Source organism: Haematobia irritans, chromosome 4 (assembly GCF_050003625.1).
Source record: "Haematobia irritans isolate KBUSLIRL chromosome 4, ASM5000362v1, whole genome shotgun sequence".
Lineage (NCBI taxonomy): Eukaryota > Metazoa > Arthropoda > Insecta > Diptera > Muscidae > Haematobia > Haematobia irritans.
This window is the reverse complement of record NC_134400.1, coordinates 87,751,942-87,771,193: the sequence shown is the minus strand read 5'-3', so window position 1 is coordinate 87,771,193 and position 19,252 is coordinate 87,751,942. Positions and strand designations below refer to the sequence as shown.

Here is a 19,252-nt window from a genome sequence, read left to right as displayed (position 1 = left end):
TTAGTATTTCAAAATTAACATTTATTTATTTACATATTACTCCTTTAAAAGAAATACAAAAAGTAAACAAAAAATGCGGGATACAAAAAAAAGAGTTTTTGTACATTTACAAAAAGTACAATGATATACAAAAACATATGTACTGAACTAAAAAATGTTTGAATTCATACATGTTGATAACGTATGGTTTTAAAAGTTGTTTAATAAATAATATATTTATGGTATTTTTGTGTTATTTTCCGGTAAGTGCTGTATGAAGTTTGATTACAGCGAGGTAGTCGTTATAGGAGAGTTGCCCATTCTTCGATTTGTTTTGTACACGTCTAACTTTTTCCATGAGTTCGGGGCGAGAGGAGACTATAATGATGCATTCATCCAAATAACGCATTGATTCACGAGACCAGAATGTTGAAGGCAGTTTTGAGTCGCGGACATTGCTACCTTTGCGAGGCGACGGCTTTGAAATCTCCTTGAGCAACGTATCGCATGTGTTTTTGCATTTTTCCGAAACCTGTTGGACATTGGTGACGACAGTAGATCGTTTCTCTGGATTTGCGAAAGGAGGAGGCGGCAATATTTTACTTTGTTGTTTTCTCGATCCACTTATTGGAGTTGTGGCATTTGTAGTAAGGGATTTTGTTTTGATGGGCGTACTCATATTCATATCAGAACGAATATTTTGTGTTACTGGAGTTTTTATGGGTGAATGTGTCATTGTGGGAGTTCCAAGGCCTTGGTTTGTCTTACGCTTTGGAATTTTTGACGTTTTCGGTGTAAGCGAATTAATTCGCAAATTATTTTGGGAGCCACTACTAGAGCTACTATTATTTTCCGATTCCGATTGGGGTTTCGATTGCTCCATTTTCTCTTTCTGCTCGGCTGTTAAACTTGTATTCAAAACTTTATTGCCCAGAATAAGAGGGTCTATGGCGATGCGGGTCATTCGATTTTTTAGAACGAGATTATTATAAGTCCTAATTAGGTCTTGGTAATTTTCATGACGGTATGAGGAAAATATAAATTTCCAATGCCTCGAGATCTCTGATCGTAAGGACAGAGGGGTAGACTCTTCAGAGCTATAGTCATTTATTAGTGTTTTAAGACCCAATAAAATCTTATCCAAATGAACGTTACCATCTTGTAGACCAGCTTGACCCACAAGTATCATATTCAAGGAGCGCCTAATTTTGTCAGCAAGTTTAGCACCAGATTTCGATTGTTGTCTCTCAACGTATAGAAGGCGTTTATATAGATGGTTAACATTGCCCAAGTTTGACATCAATTGGTTGATATCGTCTCGCAAAAATCGTATAAGGACATCCGTACGTTTCGGTATATTCGGAGTCGATCGCACGTTCTTCTGACCTTCTTGGTCTGCTATTTCCCGGTATTTCATAAGGAGCTCTCTCTGAAACTTATCCTGATCTTTTGGCAAACCAAAAATAACCAAAACGTAACCAACCGAAGTGAAATCTAGTCTTGCTTTTAGATCACAGTTTTTGGAACACCTTTTCAAAAATATACCACCCTCTTGTGACAACAAGTATTTGCTGTGAAAATTATTCATATATATTTTCGCTTCGCATGGCAGTCCATCTGGCAAGCTTTGTACTGTCTTACTTCCACGGCCATTAGAATTTTCCTCATCCTCTGATTCAGCAACTACAAACCTGTTGGATATACCTTCAGGCAGAATACGTCCTGAATTTTGATCAACTACTTCTTCATTGTCGCAATAAAGCGTTGAATCTACCAATGGTATAAATTCTGGAAGGTCCTCCATTGGACGGGATTTATTTCGACTGACTACACTATGAGCTACCACAGGAGCTTCGAATTGTGAGTTTTCATTGTCTGGTGAAATTTGTCCTGGAATATTCGTTGAAGTCGATGGCAAATCAAAGTGTTCTGAAAAGCTATAATTCGAGTCAGAGTCGAGAAACTGCGGTGGATTGGTAACAGAAGTCACATTATTTGGAGACTTAAAATTTGAAAAGTTACTAAGTGTTGGGGTGACTACGTTCAGCTGAATGTCGTCCTCATCATTTCCAGTAGTACTTTCCACTTCCTCTGCAGGCGGGCAATCATCATTAACATTTGTAGCCTCTTTCGAAAATTCATTATCCGCGCATTCACTTGCACTTATTTCCTGAACCTATGACAATGAGAAAATTATATTTTGTACTCAACGGAATCATATAAATGTTGACCTAGTACCCACCTGATTTGGAGCTGCACATATGGCTTTATTACATTCGATTTGCTTTTTGGATTGCTTAGCTGGCACTTCTGTCGTGTTGCTACTTGTACAGCGTTTACGCTTCATCAAGTAACCCATTCCCACAGCATTTAAAAAACGTCCGTAATACCTATCAGGTGCCGTCTGCTCCGCCATACCAAGCGAATATTCCATAGTAGGTTCGTACATCAAATTGAATGCGATGCCACCAGATGTTGACTTCATTACAATATCATCGTATGACCTTTCATGTGATCTTACAGTATTCAATATTGGTGGATATTCTAGATGCATTGAATTTCGGCAAACATCTGATAAGTGACCCCGTTTACCGCAAATGCAACAATACTTTTTTGTATTGTACACTATGTTGTTTTGAAGAAATGCATTTGGTTCCGTCTAAATATTGATGGTGGATCCGTTAATGCAACAATTTAGAAGAGGAGTTTGTAATAGACGTAGGATAACTCACCGTTGCATAATATCTTCGCCATTTGTCGGGGCAATGCTCTATAGAATGACCACGAATTTTACAAATGGGACATAGAAGACGATTTTGGAATGAACAGGCATTACAGCCTTTAATAAAAACTTGAGTTTTATTTCCGCACTGTATGAAACAAAAGACAGTTTATTAAAATAGAACAATCAGTATCGAATCAAACATACCCTTAGACATATTGTATTAGGACATCGCGGTTCCTGATGGCCACTCTCTCCGCACATGTAACAAATGAGGGGCTTTCTGGGTCGTTTACAATGCGATCTAGCATGGCCAAATTCACAACAGTTGGTACACTTTAAGTTATTTAGTCTTTTTACAGATTTACTGAAACGATCTTCTGGGTATATCCTCCATATATTTTTGTCATCTGAATAAAAAGCGAAATTACAAACGATTACTTTTGTTTATTAAATTTTTTATTTGTGTGAATTGGTTTAGAGTAAATAATATTTTTGAAGCAAAAAAAAAAATAAGTGAATTTGAAAATGAATTATAAAGTTAATTAAAGTAAAATTACACATTGAATCATTAATTTTTTTGTTCTAATTCATCTCGGTGGTTGATTGAAACAATTTCAGCATTAATTGTATTAACTAATCTCGTGATTGATGTCAATCTATACAACACAGAAACAATGATGGAATTAATTCATCCTAACACATTTATCATATGTATGATGCACATTTCAAAATACCATTAATTCTTAATTGAAATTTCTTCAATAATGGAAATGATAATATCAATCATCGACGGTAATTAAAACGTTGTCCACTTAAAAATTTAATTGAATCAGTTAAATTTTGTGATTGAATTTTATTTCGATTAAAAAATAGTGACAGTCTATCAGTTCAGGCTCACTTAGAATATTTAGTTTAGAATAGAATATTGTGATGCCGATACTAAGTTTCATGAATTCACATTGCAAAATAACTATAGACTGGAGTCGCACCGCTGATTTTAGTCGCCGCCGATCATTTTTTGCCAGTCGACGCCGCCGCTGAATATGTCGACTCATCTCGACTCAAATTTAAGCGCCAATTAATCAAAAATATCAAAACATCAGAAGAATGTATAATTAATTGTCGTATTTTTGCCAAATTTTTGAACCTTCCATCCACAATCAATCAATTTCAAACTGCTATAACAGTTTTAAAATTTAGCTCAGAAAATTTGAACGAAAGGTAAATTTGATTGAAAGATTGGTTGTACAACTAATCTCATTACCATTCGAATAACTTCAAATTGATTTTATAATATAATTGTCCACAGCCGAATGGACAAATTTATATCGGTTTAGCCGTCAAGCCGCCGCCGCTGCCTGAGGCAAAAATTTTGTGTCAGCCGCCGCCGACAAAAATGGGTCGGCTTCATTCTCTGCTGGTGTCCTTTGAAATGATCTCATGTACAAATTCCAAGATTTTTCCCTTTCAAATAATATGAAATAAGGAAAAGTGGCCGTGAAACATAAACTTAGTACCGGCTTATAGATGTGGAACTTCTATTGCTTCAATTAGTGCAGACCTCTTATAACTGAGTCCGAATGACATCTGAAACTTCTTAGAGTAACCTAGAAACACTCGGAAACGTTCGAATGCCATGGCAATTTTTATAGAATATAATGAGTTTGATAACCATTTTGTACTCAAGAGCGGATTCCTTGTTATAATATAAATTTAAGTTTTAATTTTGGCTTCACATACCTGGTAGCAGGGCAGCAGCCAGAGTCTGAGTATTTTGCTTGAGTCAAAATGGTAAAAATACTGCTTAACTACGACGCAGGCGAAACTAAAAGCAATATTTGCACTAATTAAGTTTCCATTGACAAAATTTTCTATAGAAATAAAATTTTGACAAATGTTTCTATAGAAACAACATTTTGACAAAATTTTGTATAGAAACAAAATTTTGGCAAAATTTTCTATGCAAATAAAATTCTGACAAAATTTTCTATGGAAATAAAATCTTGACAAAATTTTCTATAGAAATAAAATTCTTACTGATTTCAGCTTAATACCATGCATTGACTAAACTACAAATGTAGCTTAACCAACAGAGGAAACGTATGCTTTTCAAATTTATTTGGGCAAAGCCCTATAGACTGCAAGACGGTTGCATGAACAGCTGTTGCAAATTTGTTCGGCAACGCCGACTATCAAATGTAGTTCACTTTGGGTTGAGTGAATTACCCGAATTTATTCTGATAATTGGTTGTTGTTGTTGTAGCCCTTTGGAGTTGGTATTTTCGAGTTTTTCGGGAAATAAGCATACTCCAAATGGGGGTTTGCAGTCCTTGGACAGGGTTGAAAACCCTGTGTCCGCCCCGGGCCGTAGACCCGACTGCAACGAGGGCGGCTGATTGGTTGATAGTTTTGCTGCAAGTAGAGGATGCTGATGAGGAATGTGGTAATAGAAATAAAATATGAAAAGATAATAGAAATAAAATTTTGACAAAGTGAGCCTAAACTAACGGGGTGCCACTATACCTAGCCTAACCTAACCATCATCATTAACTGAAATCGATCGCTGTCGGTGGTTTTTAGTTCGAGTGTTTGACACACTCGTTTCTTTTAGATCTCGTTAAAATTTGAATTAAGTGTACTTTTGGACCCATAAATAAATAGGATACATGATATAAGTTATATGGGTCCATTTTTGGTACCCTCCACCATATTGTTTTTATTAATTTAATGTGATAATGGAATTTAATTACTAGGAGTCGATGCACATGAAATTTGGTTAGCCAATAATTCAAACCAGTAGAAAAATCTGCTATGACAATCTTTTAAACTATACCCTTGGATAAAACGGTTTCCTTGGATTCTGACCAATAGAACCAAAAATATGTTTAAAGGTTTTGAAAAATATAACTTTGATATATATGATTTTGGAAGAAACTTCTACTTACGATTCATTTTTTTCCAAAGTTCTGAAAGATCAAAGTCTTCTCCATTCCATGATGCTTGGTAAAATTTACGCATTTCATTGCTCCACCCTAAACCACCACCTGGAAATGGTCCATAAGCATACACAATATTATATATGGGTGAACCATTCCTAGTTCTTTGCTTTGGGGTCCGAATGTCGGGCGATGAGGGAGTTTTATCGGCCACATAGGAGATAATTTGTATATTATTGTCATTGGGTAGAGTTTTATATACTACTTTTTTTTGCTGGTTATTTCCTGCTTTTTGGTATATCGATATATCACTGCCTCTAGAACTGTCTTGTTCATATTTACCAAATTCATCTATGGCAGTAAGGACATCATTTAATTCATTACAAACAACTTTTGGTACCGCGGTATCAAACGGTTTTTCTCTTTCGCCAAGGATTTTTTCTGCAATTTCACGCGCAGATGGGGCATTATCTGCTTCGTCACTATCTCCAATACTATTTTTATCATCTTGTCCCTGTACTAAATGATTGAGTTTTGCTATAAAATCACCATCTGACATGTGTCCTTTGGATGAGCCAGATCGCGATGGTTTACTTGTTGCAGGTGAGGATGTTGACAATGTTCGACTGTTTTTGCGTAGCTTACGTTCTACCGCTACACCACGAGCTATAAATGGTATTTGGGTACGTTCAGCTCCAGAATTGTCACCCTCATCCTCAGAATTACAGGTATCACCACTACTGGATTGGGTGTTGTCATAGTTTACGTCCGATCCTTTATTGCTACTGGAAGCACGTCGTTTGCGTAACCGTTTAGTACGTGATGTAACCGATGTAATGTCTTCAACTTCATCCGATGAGCAGCTATCGATTTGTCGTATTACAGTTGATTTCGTGGCCCCTTTAGAATATACACTGTCAGTAATATCTGATTCGCTGTCGTAAACATCTAAAGCTTTGAACTGAGTCTGTTCAACACGATAATCCATTTTGCGAATTGCACTTGATGTTTTTGGCGTTGTAAATTCTGATGGTCCTTTTCTGTTTACGCCTTCAGCGGATGATTTATTTAGTATGCTCTTTTCTAAGCTCTTCTCATTTGGTTTTTCCAACAAACTATTCACATCCGTTGTTAACAATAGAAGATCTTCATCGTCGGCCATACCACTTGTTTCAAGAAGGCGGCTTCTATCGTGTTGGCCAATGAAGTCATCCGAAGATTGGATCGAACAAGGAGAAGTACAGCGTGATGAATTTTCCAATCGTTTGTCTCCAATTTCCGATACTGTAAGATTCTGTGTATTCATTTGTTGGGGTTTTATAAAACTTGAAGACGCCGTCATTTGAACATCTGTGGAATCCAATGCATTCTCTTCCTCCTGGTGCAAAACGGTTGGAAGAGATTTTTTGTTGTCAATTCCATCGTCATCACTATCGTCAACGGTAAACGTCGGAGGTGGGGGTACTGGAATTACCACAACATCGCTATTATCGCTTTCATCACTAGAAAGCAGATCGATAATGTCGGATGCAGTAACAGGATTTTGCTTTTTTGCTGATACCTTAGCTTTTTTGGACTTTTGTTTTTTGTCCTCCCAACGTTTGGCTTTGTCTAATTTTTGTTGTTGTTTAAAAAAGGGTCCTTGGTTAGAATTTGCTTTCGAATTGATATCAACTTTCACAACGGGATTGTTGCTTTTGCCATTGCGTTTCATCCATTCGGCTACAGGATTACGCTTGATATTGGATTTATGGTTCGTTGACTTTGGTGTTAAATTTTGAACGTTCTTCTCTCGACTATTTCGAGTTTGTGCATTTTTATTTGCCCCATTTGGCAAACCAAGTTTCGGTTCTGATTTATCGGGTTCCAAAGATATTACCTCGGACTCTGTAAGGTATAAAAGAATTTCAATTTATTTATTTAATATTGTGAACCAAAAACTATTGCATTGAGATGTTAATTTCCAATAATAACAATATTGAAATATTGGTATAATAACCTCCATCTTTATAAAAATGTGCACAATATATAAACCGTCCTGTTCTGGTTTACAAATTCCTAAAAAGCATGAATTTCTCTAATTTATTTTACTTTGAGATTTCAAACTGGTCAACATAGTATCATCGTGCGCTGTGCCGGTGCTCAATAGTCTCTAGTTGTCCCTCCTTCCCTACACTTACCACCTATTTTTTTTTCGAACTGGATTTGAAAAGATAGTACTAAAGTGAATATCAGATGATCCCTCCGATTAGCCCCTTTTATTGAATCTGATTTATGTTAATAGGTATATCACGTGATCGCTTCCAAAATTGTCTTTAAGCATAAAGCCGAGCAGACAAATAAGCGATACTTTATTGTATCACGCAATAATCATTGTATCAAACCTTTTTATACCCTCCATCATAGGATGGGGGTATATTAACTTTGTCATTCCGTTTGTAACACATCGAAATATTGCTCTAAGACCCCATAAAGTATATATATTCTGGGTCGTGGTGAAATTCTGAGTCGATCTAAGCATGTCCGTCCGTCCGTCCGTCTGTTGAAATCACGCTAACTTCCGAACGAAACAAGCTATCGACTTGAAACTTGGCACAAGTAGTTGCTATCGATGTAGGTCGGATGGTATTGAAAATGGGCCATATCGGTCCACTTTTACGTATAGCCCCCATATAAAGGGACCCTCAGATTTGGCTTGTGGAGCCTCTAACAGAAGCATATTTCATCCGATCCGGCTGAAATTTGGTACATGGTGTTGGTATATGGTATCTAACAACCATACAAAAATTGGTCCACATCGGTCCATAATTATATATAGCCCCCATATAAACCGATCCCCAGATTTGGCTTGCGGAGCCTAAAAGAGAAGCAAATTTCATCCGATCCGGCTGAAATGTGGTAAATGGTGTTGGTATATGGTCTCTAACAACCATGCAAAAATTGGTCCACATCGGTCCATAATTATATATAGCCCCCATATAAACCGATCCCCAGATTTGGCTTGCGGAGCCTCAAAAGGAAGAAAATTTCATCCGATCCGGCTGAAATTTGGTACATGATGTTCGTATATGGTCTCTAACAACCATGCAAAAATTGGTCCATATCGGTCCTTAATTATATATAGCCCCCATATAAACCGATCCCCAGATTTGGCTTGTGGAGCCTCTAAGAGAAGCATTTTTCATCCGATCCGGCTGAAATTTGGTACATGGTGTTGGTATATGGTCTCTAACAATCATGAAAAAATTGGTCCACATCGGTCCATAATTATATATAGCCCCCCATATAAACCGATCCCCAGATTTGGCTTGCGGAGCCTCAAAGAGAACCAAATTGCATCCGATCCGGCTGAAATTTGGTATATGGTCTCTAACAACCGTGCAAAAATTGGTCCACATCGGTCCATAATTATATATAGCGCCCATATAAACCGATCCCCGGATTTGGGTTGCGGAGCCTCAAAGAGCAGCAAATTTCATCCGATCCGGTTGTAATTTGGAACATGGTGTTAGTATATAATCTATAACAACCGTGCCAGAATTGGTCCATATCGGTCCATAATTATATATAGCCCCCATATAAAACGTTCTCCAGATTTGACCTCCGGAGCCTCTTGGAGGAGCAAAATTCATCCGATCCGGTACAAATTAGGAACGTGGTGTTAGTATATGGTCGCTAAGAACCATACCAAAATTGGTCCAATCACACAAAAATAAGTCCATATCGGTTCATAATCATGTGGCAACCATGATAGAGCCAAAAATAATCTACCAAAATTTTATTTCTATAGAAAATTTTGTCAAAATTTTATTTCTATAGAAAATTTTTTCAAATTTGTATTTCTATAGAAAATTTTGTTCAAATTTTATTCGGTTCATAATCATGGTTGCCACTCGAGCCAAAAATAATCTACCAAGATTTTATTTCTACAGAAAATTTTGTCAACAGTTTATTTCTATAGAAAATTTTGTTAAAATTTTATTTCCGTAGAAATTTTTGTCAAAATTTTCTTTCTATAGAAAATTTTGTCAAAATTTTTATTTCTATAGAAAATTATGTGAAAATTTTATTTCTATAGAAAATTTTATTAAAATTTTATTTCTGTAGAAAATTTTATCAAAATTTTATGTCTACTTTGTCAAACTGAATTATATACGTATTGGATCGATCTTTTTTGATTTAATATATACCGCTTATGGACTTACATACAATTTAGAAGATGGTGTTAGGAGGTTTTAAGATACCTTGCCATCGGCAATCGTTACCGCAACTTAAGTAATTCGATTGTGGATGGCAGTGTTTAGAAGAAGTTTCTACGCAATCCATGATGGAGGGTACATAAGCTTCGGCCTGGCCGAACTTACGGCCGTATATACTTGTTTGTATATCGTCTATCGAATAATCTTTATTCAGGACAATTTATAATTGTAATCTACATTTAGTGTGGACAATCTAATGAGAAAATCAATAATCTCTAAACCAGTACTCATTAACTTTCAAAAGGAAAATTTTTGTTTCGTTGCAACTCGTCTGCTTTCCAGTACCAATCAACCATATTAGATGAATACTGAATTGGTCATCTATATCGTTAAGGGATTTCTTAGAGAAAAAATGATCGACGAATAACTCATATAAAAAAAGACGAAATAGAACACCAACAATCAATTACATTATCTCCATTGACATTAATAGGACTTTAAAATTGAACATCTTACCGCAAACTGCTTTTCGTCCCAAATCAGAGATATCGGTTTGTATCGTTTCCATGGGTGAACCAGAATCAATATGTTGAGTTGGTATTTTGCCTTTGTTAGTGATTTGCTGTGACTGCCGTGATAGTTGTTGTTTAGTTGCAGAATATTCGCCATGAATCCAATATCGCTTTTGGAACCGCACATTTCTTTCCTCGTCACTTGGATTTTCAACCACAACATTTCTTTCGGCATTCTCATTTATACCATCCATTTGGGTGAGAAGACCCGCATTTGTTTCGCCTGCCTCATGGTAATGATGGACTTGGGCGTATAAACGTGCTTCCAATTCATTGAGGTCTTCCACATTTTCGATATCGACCTAAATTTTATATAAAAGCTTAAAACGAACTCTGCCAGTCAGGCTTTCAATTTACCTCATCCATCTGTGCGTTTTTACATTAAAAGAAAAGCAAAAGAGAAAACTTTTTAAGAACGCAACAATCAAATATATTTTCTTTCTTTCATTTTTGACAGCAACAACAGACATCAAAGCTTTATAAAATAGAAAGTTAACATAAACGGCGACGAAAAATAATTTCAGGCGGCTTCGAACTACCAACAGATGTTTAAATAATCTCACACTACCCTGTCAGCATTTCAAAGTTCCATTTCATCCTTATCGCTACCACAGACTTGCGACATTACAACAATCGCCAACTGTGATGGGGGAAACGTATCCAAAAGTACGAAATGTACATGAAAGTATTTTTCCATCACTATTGTTAAAAGAGCCATTTAATATTTTGTGAAACGCCAAGCGCAACTAGCTTATTATAATTTATTTAAATAAAAAGGGAAATGAAGTGCTGAAAACATACTTATTACGCTTAAAATTATGAAAGGTATGTTGGTGAACAATTTGCGAATTTCCAAATGAAGCAAACTGGTAGTTTTTCAGATATTTTTCCAGACACGCTGCCTCTATCAAGAGTAAACACTGATAGACGCTGAGCATCAGCCGAATATAGCAGATTTGCAACTTATAAATAAACATAATTCCTTTGTTGAGACAATGTTCAATGTGTTTTTATTCGTATAAATGTCCCTGCCAACATTTTTTGAATTTGACGGCACTACTGAGAAACACCACCACGTCGAAAACAGTCGTATACGATATCCAAAATACGTCGGAAATGCGCCGCCACTATTGAGCAGTTGTACCACCCCACGTTACTACAAAAAGGCATCACATGAGAGCAATTATTACCCTGCCAGCATTTCAAAGTTCCATTTCATCTTCATCGCTACCACAGACTCGTAAATGTCACTACAACCATCATACTGTGATGGGGGGGCAGCATATCATAAAGTACAAAATGTACTTCATACATGTATTTTGCCATCACTAGTTTTACAAAAGCCATTTTATTTTTTGTGAAACGCCAAGCGCAACCAGCTTGTTATATTTTATTTAAATAAAAACGAAAATAAAGTTCTGAAAACATAGATTTTACGCTTAAAATTGTGAAAGGTATATTGGTGAACAATTTTTGATTTTCCAAATGGAATAAAGTGATTGTTTTTCAAATATTTTACAGACACGCTGCCTCCATCGAATAAAAGCACTGGCTGATAGACGCTGCAACATGTAACTCGCTTCTTGTAACTCTACCTCATCATTAATGCAAAAAATAATGTAAAATGTGATGTGATAGTGGTATAAATGTTATATTTTTACGAATTTGTAAATAATTAATCAAATTAATAAATATCTAAACAAACGTGTTTTACTCGACCACAATGATTCTTTTACCACTATCTTAAAATGTGCTTTTTCTGATTGTTTGGAGGGTCTCTTATTGGCGTCGTTCTAAATTGATCTATAAAGGCACCTAATTAATAAACATCTAAACAATCGTGTTTTACTTGACCACAATGATTCTTTTACAACTATCTTAAAATGCACTTTGTCTGATTGTTTGACGGGGCTCTTACCCTGCCAGCATTTGAAAGTTCCATTTCATCGTCATCGTTACTACAGACCAGGGATGGAAAATGCAGTACTATAGTACTTTTTTCAATACTTTTTCACCCCGGTCAGTACCGTAGTACCCCCGCGAATGATTTAGTACCTTTTGTGTAGACATTTTTCAGTCGATATCAGATTTATGGTACAATAGCTTTGACAAAATATTTTAATATTTTGAGAAAGTCTTTATCAACCTTATTTGCTAATAGTCTTTTACAACTATGGCAAAACAAACATGTTCATGTGGGAAGAAAATCTCGATTTTGTAAAATACATAGTCAAAAACGGGATTTTATTGAACTTCAAGAATGTTTTAGTCGCGAAAAAGAACGTGATTCTTTATTATCGATTTTTTATTTCGGTAGAAAATGTTGTGAAAATTTTATTTCTATATGGAATTTTTGCAAAAATTTATTTTTATAGAAAATTTTGTCAAAAATGTATTTCAATTGAAAATTTTGTACAAATTTTATTTCTATAGGAAATTTTTGCAAAATTTTATTTCTATAGAAAAAAGTTTGCAACATTTTTTTTCTACAGTTTTTTTTTTGCAAAATTTTATTTCTATAGAAAATTTTTGCAAAATTTTATTTATATAGAAAATTTTGTCATAATTTTATTTTCTTTAAAATTTAGTCTCTTGACAATAATTTTCCAGTGAAATTTAGTAAAAAGTACCTTTCCGCTCAAAAAATACCTTTTTTGTACTTTCTTAAAAATTGTATTTTCCATCCCTGCTACAGACTCGTAAATGTCACTTCAACCATCATGAAAAGGTACATCAAAAAGTACATGAAAGTATTTTGCCATCCCTACTACGATTTTATTTTTTGTGAAACGCCAAGCGCAACCAGCTTGTTATATTTTAATTAAATAAAAACGAAAATAAAGTTCTGAAAACATAGATTATACGCTTAAAATTGCGAAAGGTATATTGGTGAACAATTTTTGATTTTCCAAATGGAATAAAGTGATTGTTTTTCAGATATTTTACAGACATGCTGCTTCCATCAAATAAAAACACTAGTTGATAGACGCTGCAACATGTAACTCGCTACTTGTAACTCAACATCATTATTAATGCTAAAAATTATTTAAAATGTAATGTGATAGTGGTATAAATGTTATATTTTTAAGAATTTGTAAATGTTTACACAAATTAATAAATATCTAAACAAACGTGTTTTACTCGACCACAATGATTCTTTTACAACTATCTTAAAATGCACTTTTTCTGATTGTTTGGAGGGTCCCTTATTGGCGTCGTTCTAAATTGATCTATAAAGGCACCTAATAATTGCACTCATGCGAAACCTTTTTGTAGTAACTTTTGCGTGGTACAACTTCTCAATAGTGACGGCGCTTTTCCGACGAGTTTGTGATATCGTATACGATTGTTTTCGACGTGGTGGAGATTCTCAGAAGTGTCGTCAAATTCCAAAAATGTTGGCAGGGTATTGGCTACTTTTTTGTAGTAACTTGGCGTGGTACAACTTCTCAATAGTGACGGCGCTTTTCCGAGGAGTTTTGGATATCGTATACGACTGTTTTCGACGTAGTGGGGATTTTCAGAAGCGCCCCCAAATTCAAAAAATGTTGGCAGGGCATTGTCGTCCGGATAAATTTATAGTCTGCAAGGCGCATTAAAATGTACTTTGTCTAATAGTTTGAAGGGAGTTTTATTGACGCCTTTGCGACGAGTTTTGAATATGGTATACGACTGTGGTGGTGATTCTCAGAAGTGCCGTCAAATTCAAGAAACGTATATAGTACAATTAACAACGTATTAGCACACAGCATTACTTTTTAAAATTACTGATTTAGAGTACTCGGTAAGTGAATACCCATTGTTTTCAAATCACTATTAATTTCTCGCCGTACCACCACGTATTGTCACAATTACACCGATTATTTATTAAGTATAAAAAGTAATATATATTAATTATTTTAAATAGGCGCAATTAATAATTGATTTGATTTCTAGAATGGAGACCACAATGCAACGTTACATTTCCCCAATTAACCCTGCAGTATTCCCACACTTGGCTACGGTTTTACTGGCAATTGGTACGTTCTTTACGGCTTGGTTCTTCATTTTCGTAGTTTCACGTCCTAAAAACACAAAGGAGAAAACCCTATTCAAGGAACTATGCATTAGTCTATGTGCAAGTGTATTTTTGGGATTTGGCATAATGTTTTTAATGCTGGCAGTTGGTATTTATATCTGAAGCAATGGCCGGATAACGTCTCTCTGACAGGAAGCTGTGGTTTGTAAAGTTTCTTCGGATAATTCCACGTATTTTATAAAGATTAAAATAAATACACAACGTACTATAAGTTAATATGATATTTAATGATATTTTTATTTCGTTTAAAGATGCAATAAAAAACAGCAGTGAATTTAAGACATACATTTACAAAGTGTGACTGACACTGATCTCTTTTAGAACTGAATGTGCCAACAATGAAACAGTTATTCTGTTTTGTTATAAATCAGGTTTCCTTTCATATTTTATCTTCAATTGGCAAAAACAAACATACATTTACTATGGAAATGAGTGTTGCAATGACTGCTTACACACCATTTATCGATTATAAACGTAAAAGTACATACTGTAGCATATTTAGAATATATTGAATAATAACGATAAATTTCTTTGCAATAATGGCTATTAAACTGGTACATCAGAATCTGCAGCTTTTTCTCTATTCCCACAGCTGCTGCGATAAAATCGAAGAATGTTTATATCGGTTAACCGGCAAGTCCAGCCTTTTGTCGGCATTTCTGCATTATCGCACGTAGCATAAACTGTTTACGGGATAATTGACGTACGTGTTTTAAGAATGTATCCAAATCAATCACATTGCTACGTAATGCTTCACCCAAATAGTATATTGCATCTTCAGTGGCAGCTTCTTCTGCATAGGCATTTAGCAGTCTAGGAATGAAAACAAAAATTGAAAATATTGAATGGTATATCAAACTAATATTTATATAGCCCACTATTGCTACCAAAACAGGTCGTTTTGCAAATACCGACAAAAAGTAACCGACTGTTTTAGCGAATATATAATACCGACCGATGTTGGTGCGAAACGTTAAGGCAGGTACTATTTTCGAGTTGAAGATTTTATTTTCAAGATATTTTCTAAAATATTCAAAATTATAAATGAAAACAAACATTTACCCATTAAAAATTGACGAAATCTTTGGATAAAATAATGAATTAATGAAACATAATGAAAAAGAAAGTACGCATCTATTAGGTTTAATTATCTGGTCTAAATCAAACTATTTAATTAATTATATGGTCTAAATGAAACTATTGTAATCGCGAAAACCGAACATAGACCGCGGTCATGAGTTGTATGAAGTGGAATTAAGGTACCTTAATCAAGAGCCACAAAATCAATGTTATGATTATATTCATTCAACTGTTTATTTTATTTATAAACATTTCCTCTTTTTCTAACGTCTATTTTCGAAAAGAAGATAGTCTTTAATACTAAATGTGCCATCTAGCGGAACCCGATCGATAATGGATTTATGCTTACTGCACATAATACACTGTTTTTGTTGTGGGCCTCGAATTTAACATATATACATGCTCACTTTTTTAGAAATATTTTGAAAACACATTTAGCAAACTTCGTTCGATTTGTTTATATCGCAAAAAAGCCACTGATAAACTTTAACCTTTAAAATTCGATGAGTGACTTTGCATTGAGCACGGCCGGCAATATATAGGGAAATTGCTGTCAAGAAGAGTGTAACTAATTTAATGAAAAAGGTTTTTGCCAAAATCGAAGAATCATTGACATAAATAATAAAAGCACAAATCACGGCTGTCACCTTATTTTCAGGGATTTTTGTAATGTTTTTATCCTTCACTTTTACTTACTGTTTATATAATGGAGCTGTTGTGGTTACCGCTTCATCTGGATCAATTCCCTCCGACGACTCCAATGATTCTAAACTTTTGGCAAGTTCTTCTTCCTTGTCCCTTAAGATATTTATATTTTTCTGCAGATCAATCTAATAAACAGGACATTTTTACAATTCGCTAATTTAGCTTATTTCAATCCTACCTTTTCCCTTTCCATCCGAGATAATATAGAATCGATTTTTGCACTGCCTTCGACCAATTCTTGCTTGGTACGATTTAATGTATCAATTTCGGCTTGGTATTGATTAACTTTCTCCTGTAAACGACGTCTAATTTTATCTCCAACGGCACTTAGTAGAGATGCTTTAATGTGTTCCTCTGTAATGGTACCCGTCGAGCTAGTATTTGATGAGTTCTTGAGGAACAAAAATAAAATAAAGTTATCATATAAAATCAGTGTTCAATTTCGTAAAATGACCGGAACTCCGATGAGCGAAATGGAGATACGATCATTTAATGTAGAATGGTTGAAAATGCGTATTTTGTGACTATTTATGGGAACATACGTAGCCTGAATTGTAACCAGGTTGGGAAAAATTCATATACGGTGGGTATCCCGTTCCTGATGAACTAGCAGGGGGATTTCCCGCTGTTGGATATGGCGGAAATCCTCCAAAACTATTGGCAGTCGCCGGTGGATAGGGAGGAAAAGCACCACCTCCAGTAGGGTAGGGCAAATTGTATGCACCCCCCGAAGAAGACGATGTATTTGGACCTGCTGGTGGTATATAACCTAAATCAAAAAGAAAAAGACCTATGTTGGACGTGTTTAACTTTTATCGACTTTTTTACCTCCAGTAGGATACGGAGCTACTTGTTCTTTTGGCTTCGAATATACTGGTGGATGTTCTCCAAATGTAACTATCATAACTTGGATCAATGACAAAAGGTCACTAGAATTCTAAAATATGGATGATTATATTGATTATGTGATTGTGAAATAATATATGTACTTACTGGTTGCCACTCATGCAAATATGGCAAATATATGCGCCCATTATGATCCACATACATCGATACTTTGATCTGCATATTTGGTGTAGGTTTCACGAAACACATTGGTGCATTCATGGGATGGGTGTCCATTAACCATATGCAAATGGGAATGTAATACGTATTATCTGCAAAGATTAGATTAGTGTAATTATTGTAAAACTAGCAGTTTTATATAATCTTACTTTTATAGACGACTGGTATTGTGCCTTGCAAATTAAACAAATCCCTAGCATTACCATCGTTGAAAACTGGAAAGAGAGATTAGTCCTTCGTTCTGTGCATTCCAAAAAATCTATCCTCCTTACCAAACCGTTGTAAATTGTATGTTAAACTCCGGTAGTTTGTGACCACATCCATAACTTCCTTCTTTGTTGCATTCGCATGTTTATACTGCGAATAAAAAATATGGGATAACACAAATATGAAAACAGACAAACAAAATTCCTTTTCGTTTCCTTTGTTCCCAATTGGTTTTGTTTGGGCACTTACCTTTGAGAGATACTTTGCTATTTGTGCCTCTTCTGTAGCTGGTATCATTTTATTCCAATTTTTATAATCTAATACTTAACCCTGTGTGTTTAAAATCCGTACATATAAAGCAATTTATCCAATTGAATTTTGAGAATAGACGTAAATACTTTTTGCTGCGACTCACTTGACGTTTCTTCGTCGATGAGTAATTTTCAGTCATCAACTAAACAACGACTTACGGCGATAGCGGTTGTCAAAACATCAAATATGAATGTTGTATAAGAAACATCACCTTCTTTCTTAAGGTGGGTATTAAGTTCGAGTTTAGCCGCTAAAAACATGATTTTTTCACGATTACTTTTCTTTAATAATCCATTTTAAGGAATACAAACTTTGTGAAAATTTGCTTTGGGCTTTTCCCCATCAAGTTATAATAAAATTTGCAACAAATATGTATAATTTCATGCATTTTTCTTACTGATTTAGTTTTCACTTTAGCGATTTTAGCGGCTAAGGGTAGGTACTATGTTCGGTTTTCGAGTTGAAAACCACTTTATTTTCGCGATTACTTTTCCTTAAATAATCAAAATTATAAATGAAAACAAACTTATTCCTGTAAAGTCTTGCCGAAATCTAGAGGAACAAGAAACTACGCATCAATTGAGTTAATTTGTCTGTTTTATATGGAACTGTTTTAATAAAGTAACCACGAAAATTTCAACGCGAAAAGCGAACATAGTACTTACCTTAAACTCGAACTTAATACTCACCTTTAAGGTAAGTACTATGTTCGCTTTTCGACTTGAAATTTTCGCGGTTACTTTATTAAAATAGTTCAATATAAATCAGATAAATTAACTCAATTGATGCGCTGTTTCTTGTTCCTCTAGATTTTGGCATGACTTTACGGGAATATGTTTGTTATCGTTTGTAATTTTGATTATTTAAGTAAAAGTAATCGCGAAAATAAAGTGGTTTTCAACTCGAAACCCGAACACAGTACCCACCCTTATACAATAGGCCAGTTCAGATCCATCCCAATAAAGACAACCCAATAAACACAAACGTTTGAAAAATGCTAAATTTCAACAATTTTTCAAACATTTTTTCAAAGGATTAGGGTAATATTCAAGTTGAGAAATTGTTGAGAAAATCGCGTTCTCAAAAAAAAACAGACATTACCCTCAACAGTGAAATTCAACACATTAGCAATAATATCTTAAGTGTTATCCTCAAATTGAAATGCATCGCTACTCAATAATTTGTCAAACAATTTTCGATGCGAGTCAAATTCAAAATTAACATCGTTGCAAATACTTTTCAACCTAAATTTGTATGAATGATATCCCCACTTCAAATTGAAATTCAAAGCCAAAATTCTATGAATTTTGTATAATTTATTTATTTTCATCAAAATAATATATATAATAATACACTAAATAATACACTACAATACCAATTGATAAATAATAATC

The 19,252-nt window shown here is 34.8% G+C and overlaps 3 protein-coding genes and 1 long non-coding RNA gene across 5 annotated transcripts; 2 read left to right on the top strand and 2 right to left on the bottom strand.

Moving 5' to 3' along the window:
• Zcchc7 (Zinc finger CCHC-type containing 7) lies at positions 1 to 10,891 on the bottom strand. The gene is made up of 7 exons (XM_075308519.1): positions 10,769 to 10,891; positions 10,356 to 10,713; positions 5,650 to 7,527; positions 2,909 to 3,111; positions 2,712 to 2,849; positions 2,222 to 2,638; positions 1 to 2,155 (listed from the first exon to the last, which is right to left on the bottom strand). The coding sequence occupies exons 1-7, from the start codon at positions 10,775 to 10,777 to the stop codon at positions 233 to 235; spliced, it is 4,926 nt and encodes a 1,641-aa protein (XP_075164634.1). The 5' UTR covers positions 10,778 to 10,891; the 3' UTR covers positions 1 to 232.
• A 316-nt stretch (positions 10,892 to 11,207) lies between these two features.
• On the top strand, positions 11,208 to 12,135 carry LOC142236785 (uncharacterized). Its single transcript, XR_012722193.1, has 2 exons — positions 11,208 to 11,865; positions 11,933 to 12,135. It is a non-coding gene; the product is annotated as an uncharacterized LOC142236785 (long non-coding RNA).
• A 2,040-nt stretch (positions 12,136 to 14,175) lies between these two features.
• On the top strand, positions 14,176 to 14,712 carry kud (oligosaccharyltransferase subunit 5 kud). 2 transcript variants are annotated; one of them, XM_075304345.1, is made up of 2 exons: positions 14,176 to 14,291; positions 14,348 to 14,712. In XM_075304345.1, the coding sequence occupies exon 2, from the start codon at positions 14,349 to 14,351 to the stop codon at positions 14,589 to 14,591; it is 243 nt and encodes an 80-aa protein (XP_075160460.1). In that variant the 5' UTR covers positions 14,176 to 14,291; position 14,348; the 3' UTR covers positions 14,592 to 14,712. The 2 variants fall into 2 exon arrangements, with proteins under 2 accessions (XP_075160460.1, XP_075160461.1); XM_075304346.1 differs by having other exon boundaries at positions 14,189 to 14,282.
• TSG101 (tumor susceptibility gene 101) lies at positions 14,696 to 17,994 on the bottom strand. The gene is made up of 9 exons (XM_075304344.1): positions 17,796 to 17,994; positions 17,612 to 17,696; positions 17,489 to 17,554; positions 17,268 to 17,431; positions 17,103 to 17,211; positions 16,817 to 17,043; positions 16,453 to 16,665; positions 16,266 to 16,399; positions 14,696 to 15,302 (listed from the first exon to the last, which is right to left on the bottom strand). The coding sequence occupies exons 1-9, from the start codon at positions 17,841 to 17,843 to the stop codon at positions 15,116 to 15,118; spliced, it is 1,233 nt and encodes a 410-aa protein (XP_075160459.1). The 5' UTR covers positions 17,844 to 17,994; the 3' UTR covers positions 14,696 to 15,115.
• Positions 17,995 to 19,252: the final 1,258 nt, after the last annotated feature.

What these genes read in the sequence shown, in the direction of transcription:
- kud (XM_075304345.1), top strand. Translation starts at nt 14,349, where the DNA reads ATGGAGACCACAATGCAACGTTACATTTCCCCAATTAACCCTGCAGTA.
- Zcchc7 (XM_075308519.1), bottom strand. An exon ending in GGGACGAAAAGCAGTTTGCG is followed by an intron (nt 7,528 to 10,355) that starts GTAAGATGTTCA and finishes TATACCTTACAG; the next exon opens with AGTCCGAGGTAATATCTTTG. An exon ending in ACTTTGGAAAAAAATGAATC is followed by an intron (nt 3,112 to 5,649) that starts GTAAGTAGAAGT and finishes CTTTTTATTCAG; the next exon opens with ATGACAAAAATATATGGAGG.
- TSG101 (XM_075304344.1), bottom strand. Translation starts at nt 17,843, where the DNA reads ATGATACCAGCTACAGAAGAGGCACAAATAGCAAAGTATCTCTCAAAG. An exon ending in ATACAATTTACAACGGTTTG is followed by an intron (nt 17,555 to 17,611) that starts GTAAGGAGGATA and finishes CTCTCTTTCCAG; the next exon opens with TTTTCAACGATGGTAATGCT. An exon ending in ATTTGCATGAGTGGCAACCA is followed by an intron (nt 17,212 to 17,267) that starts GTAAGTACATAT and finishes TCCATATTTTAG; the next exon opens with AATTCTAGTGACCTTTTGTC.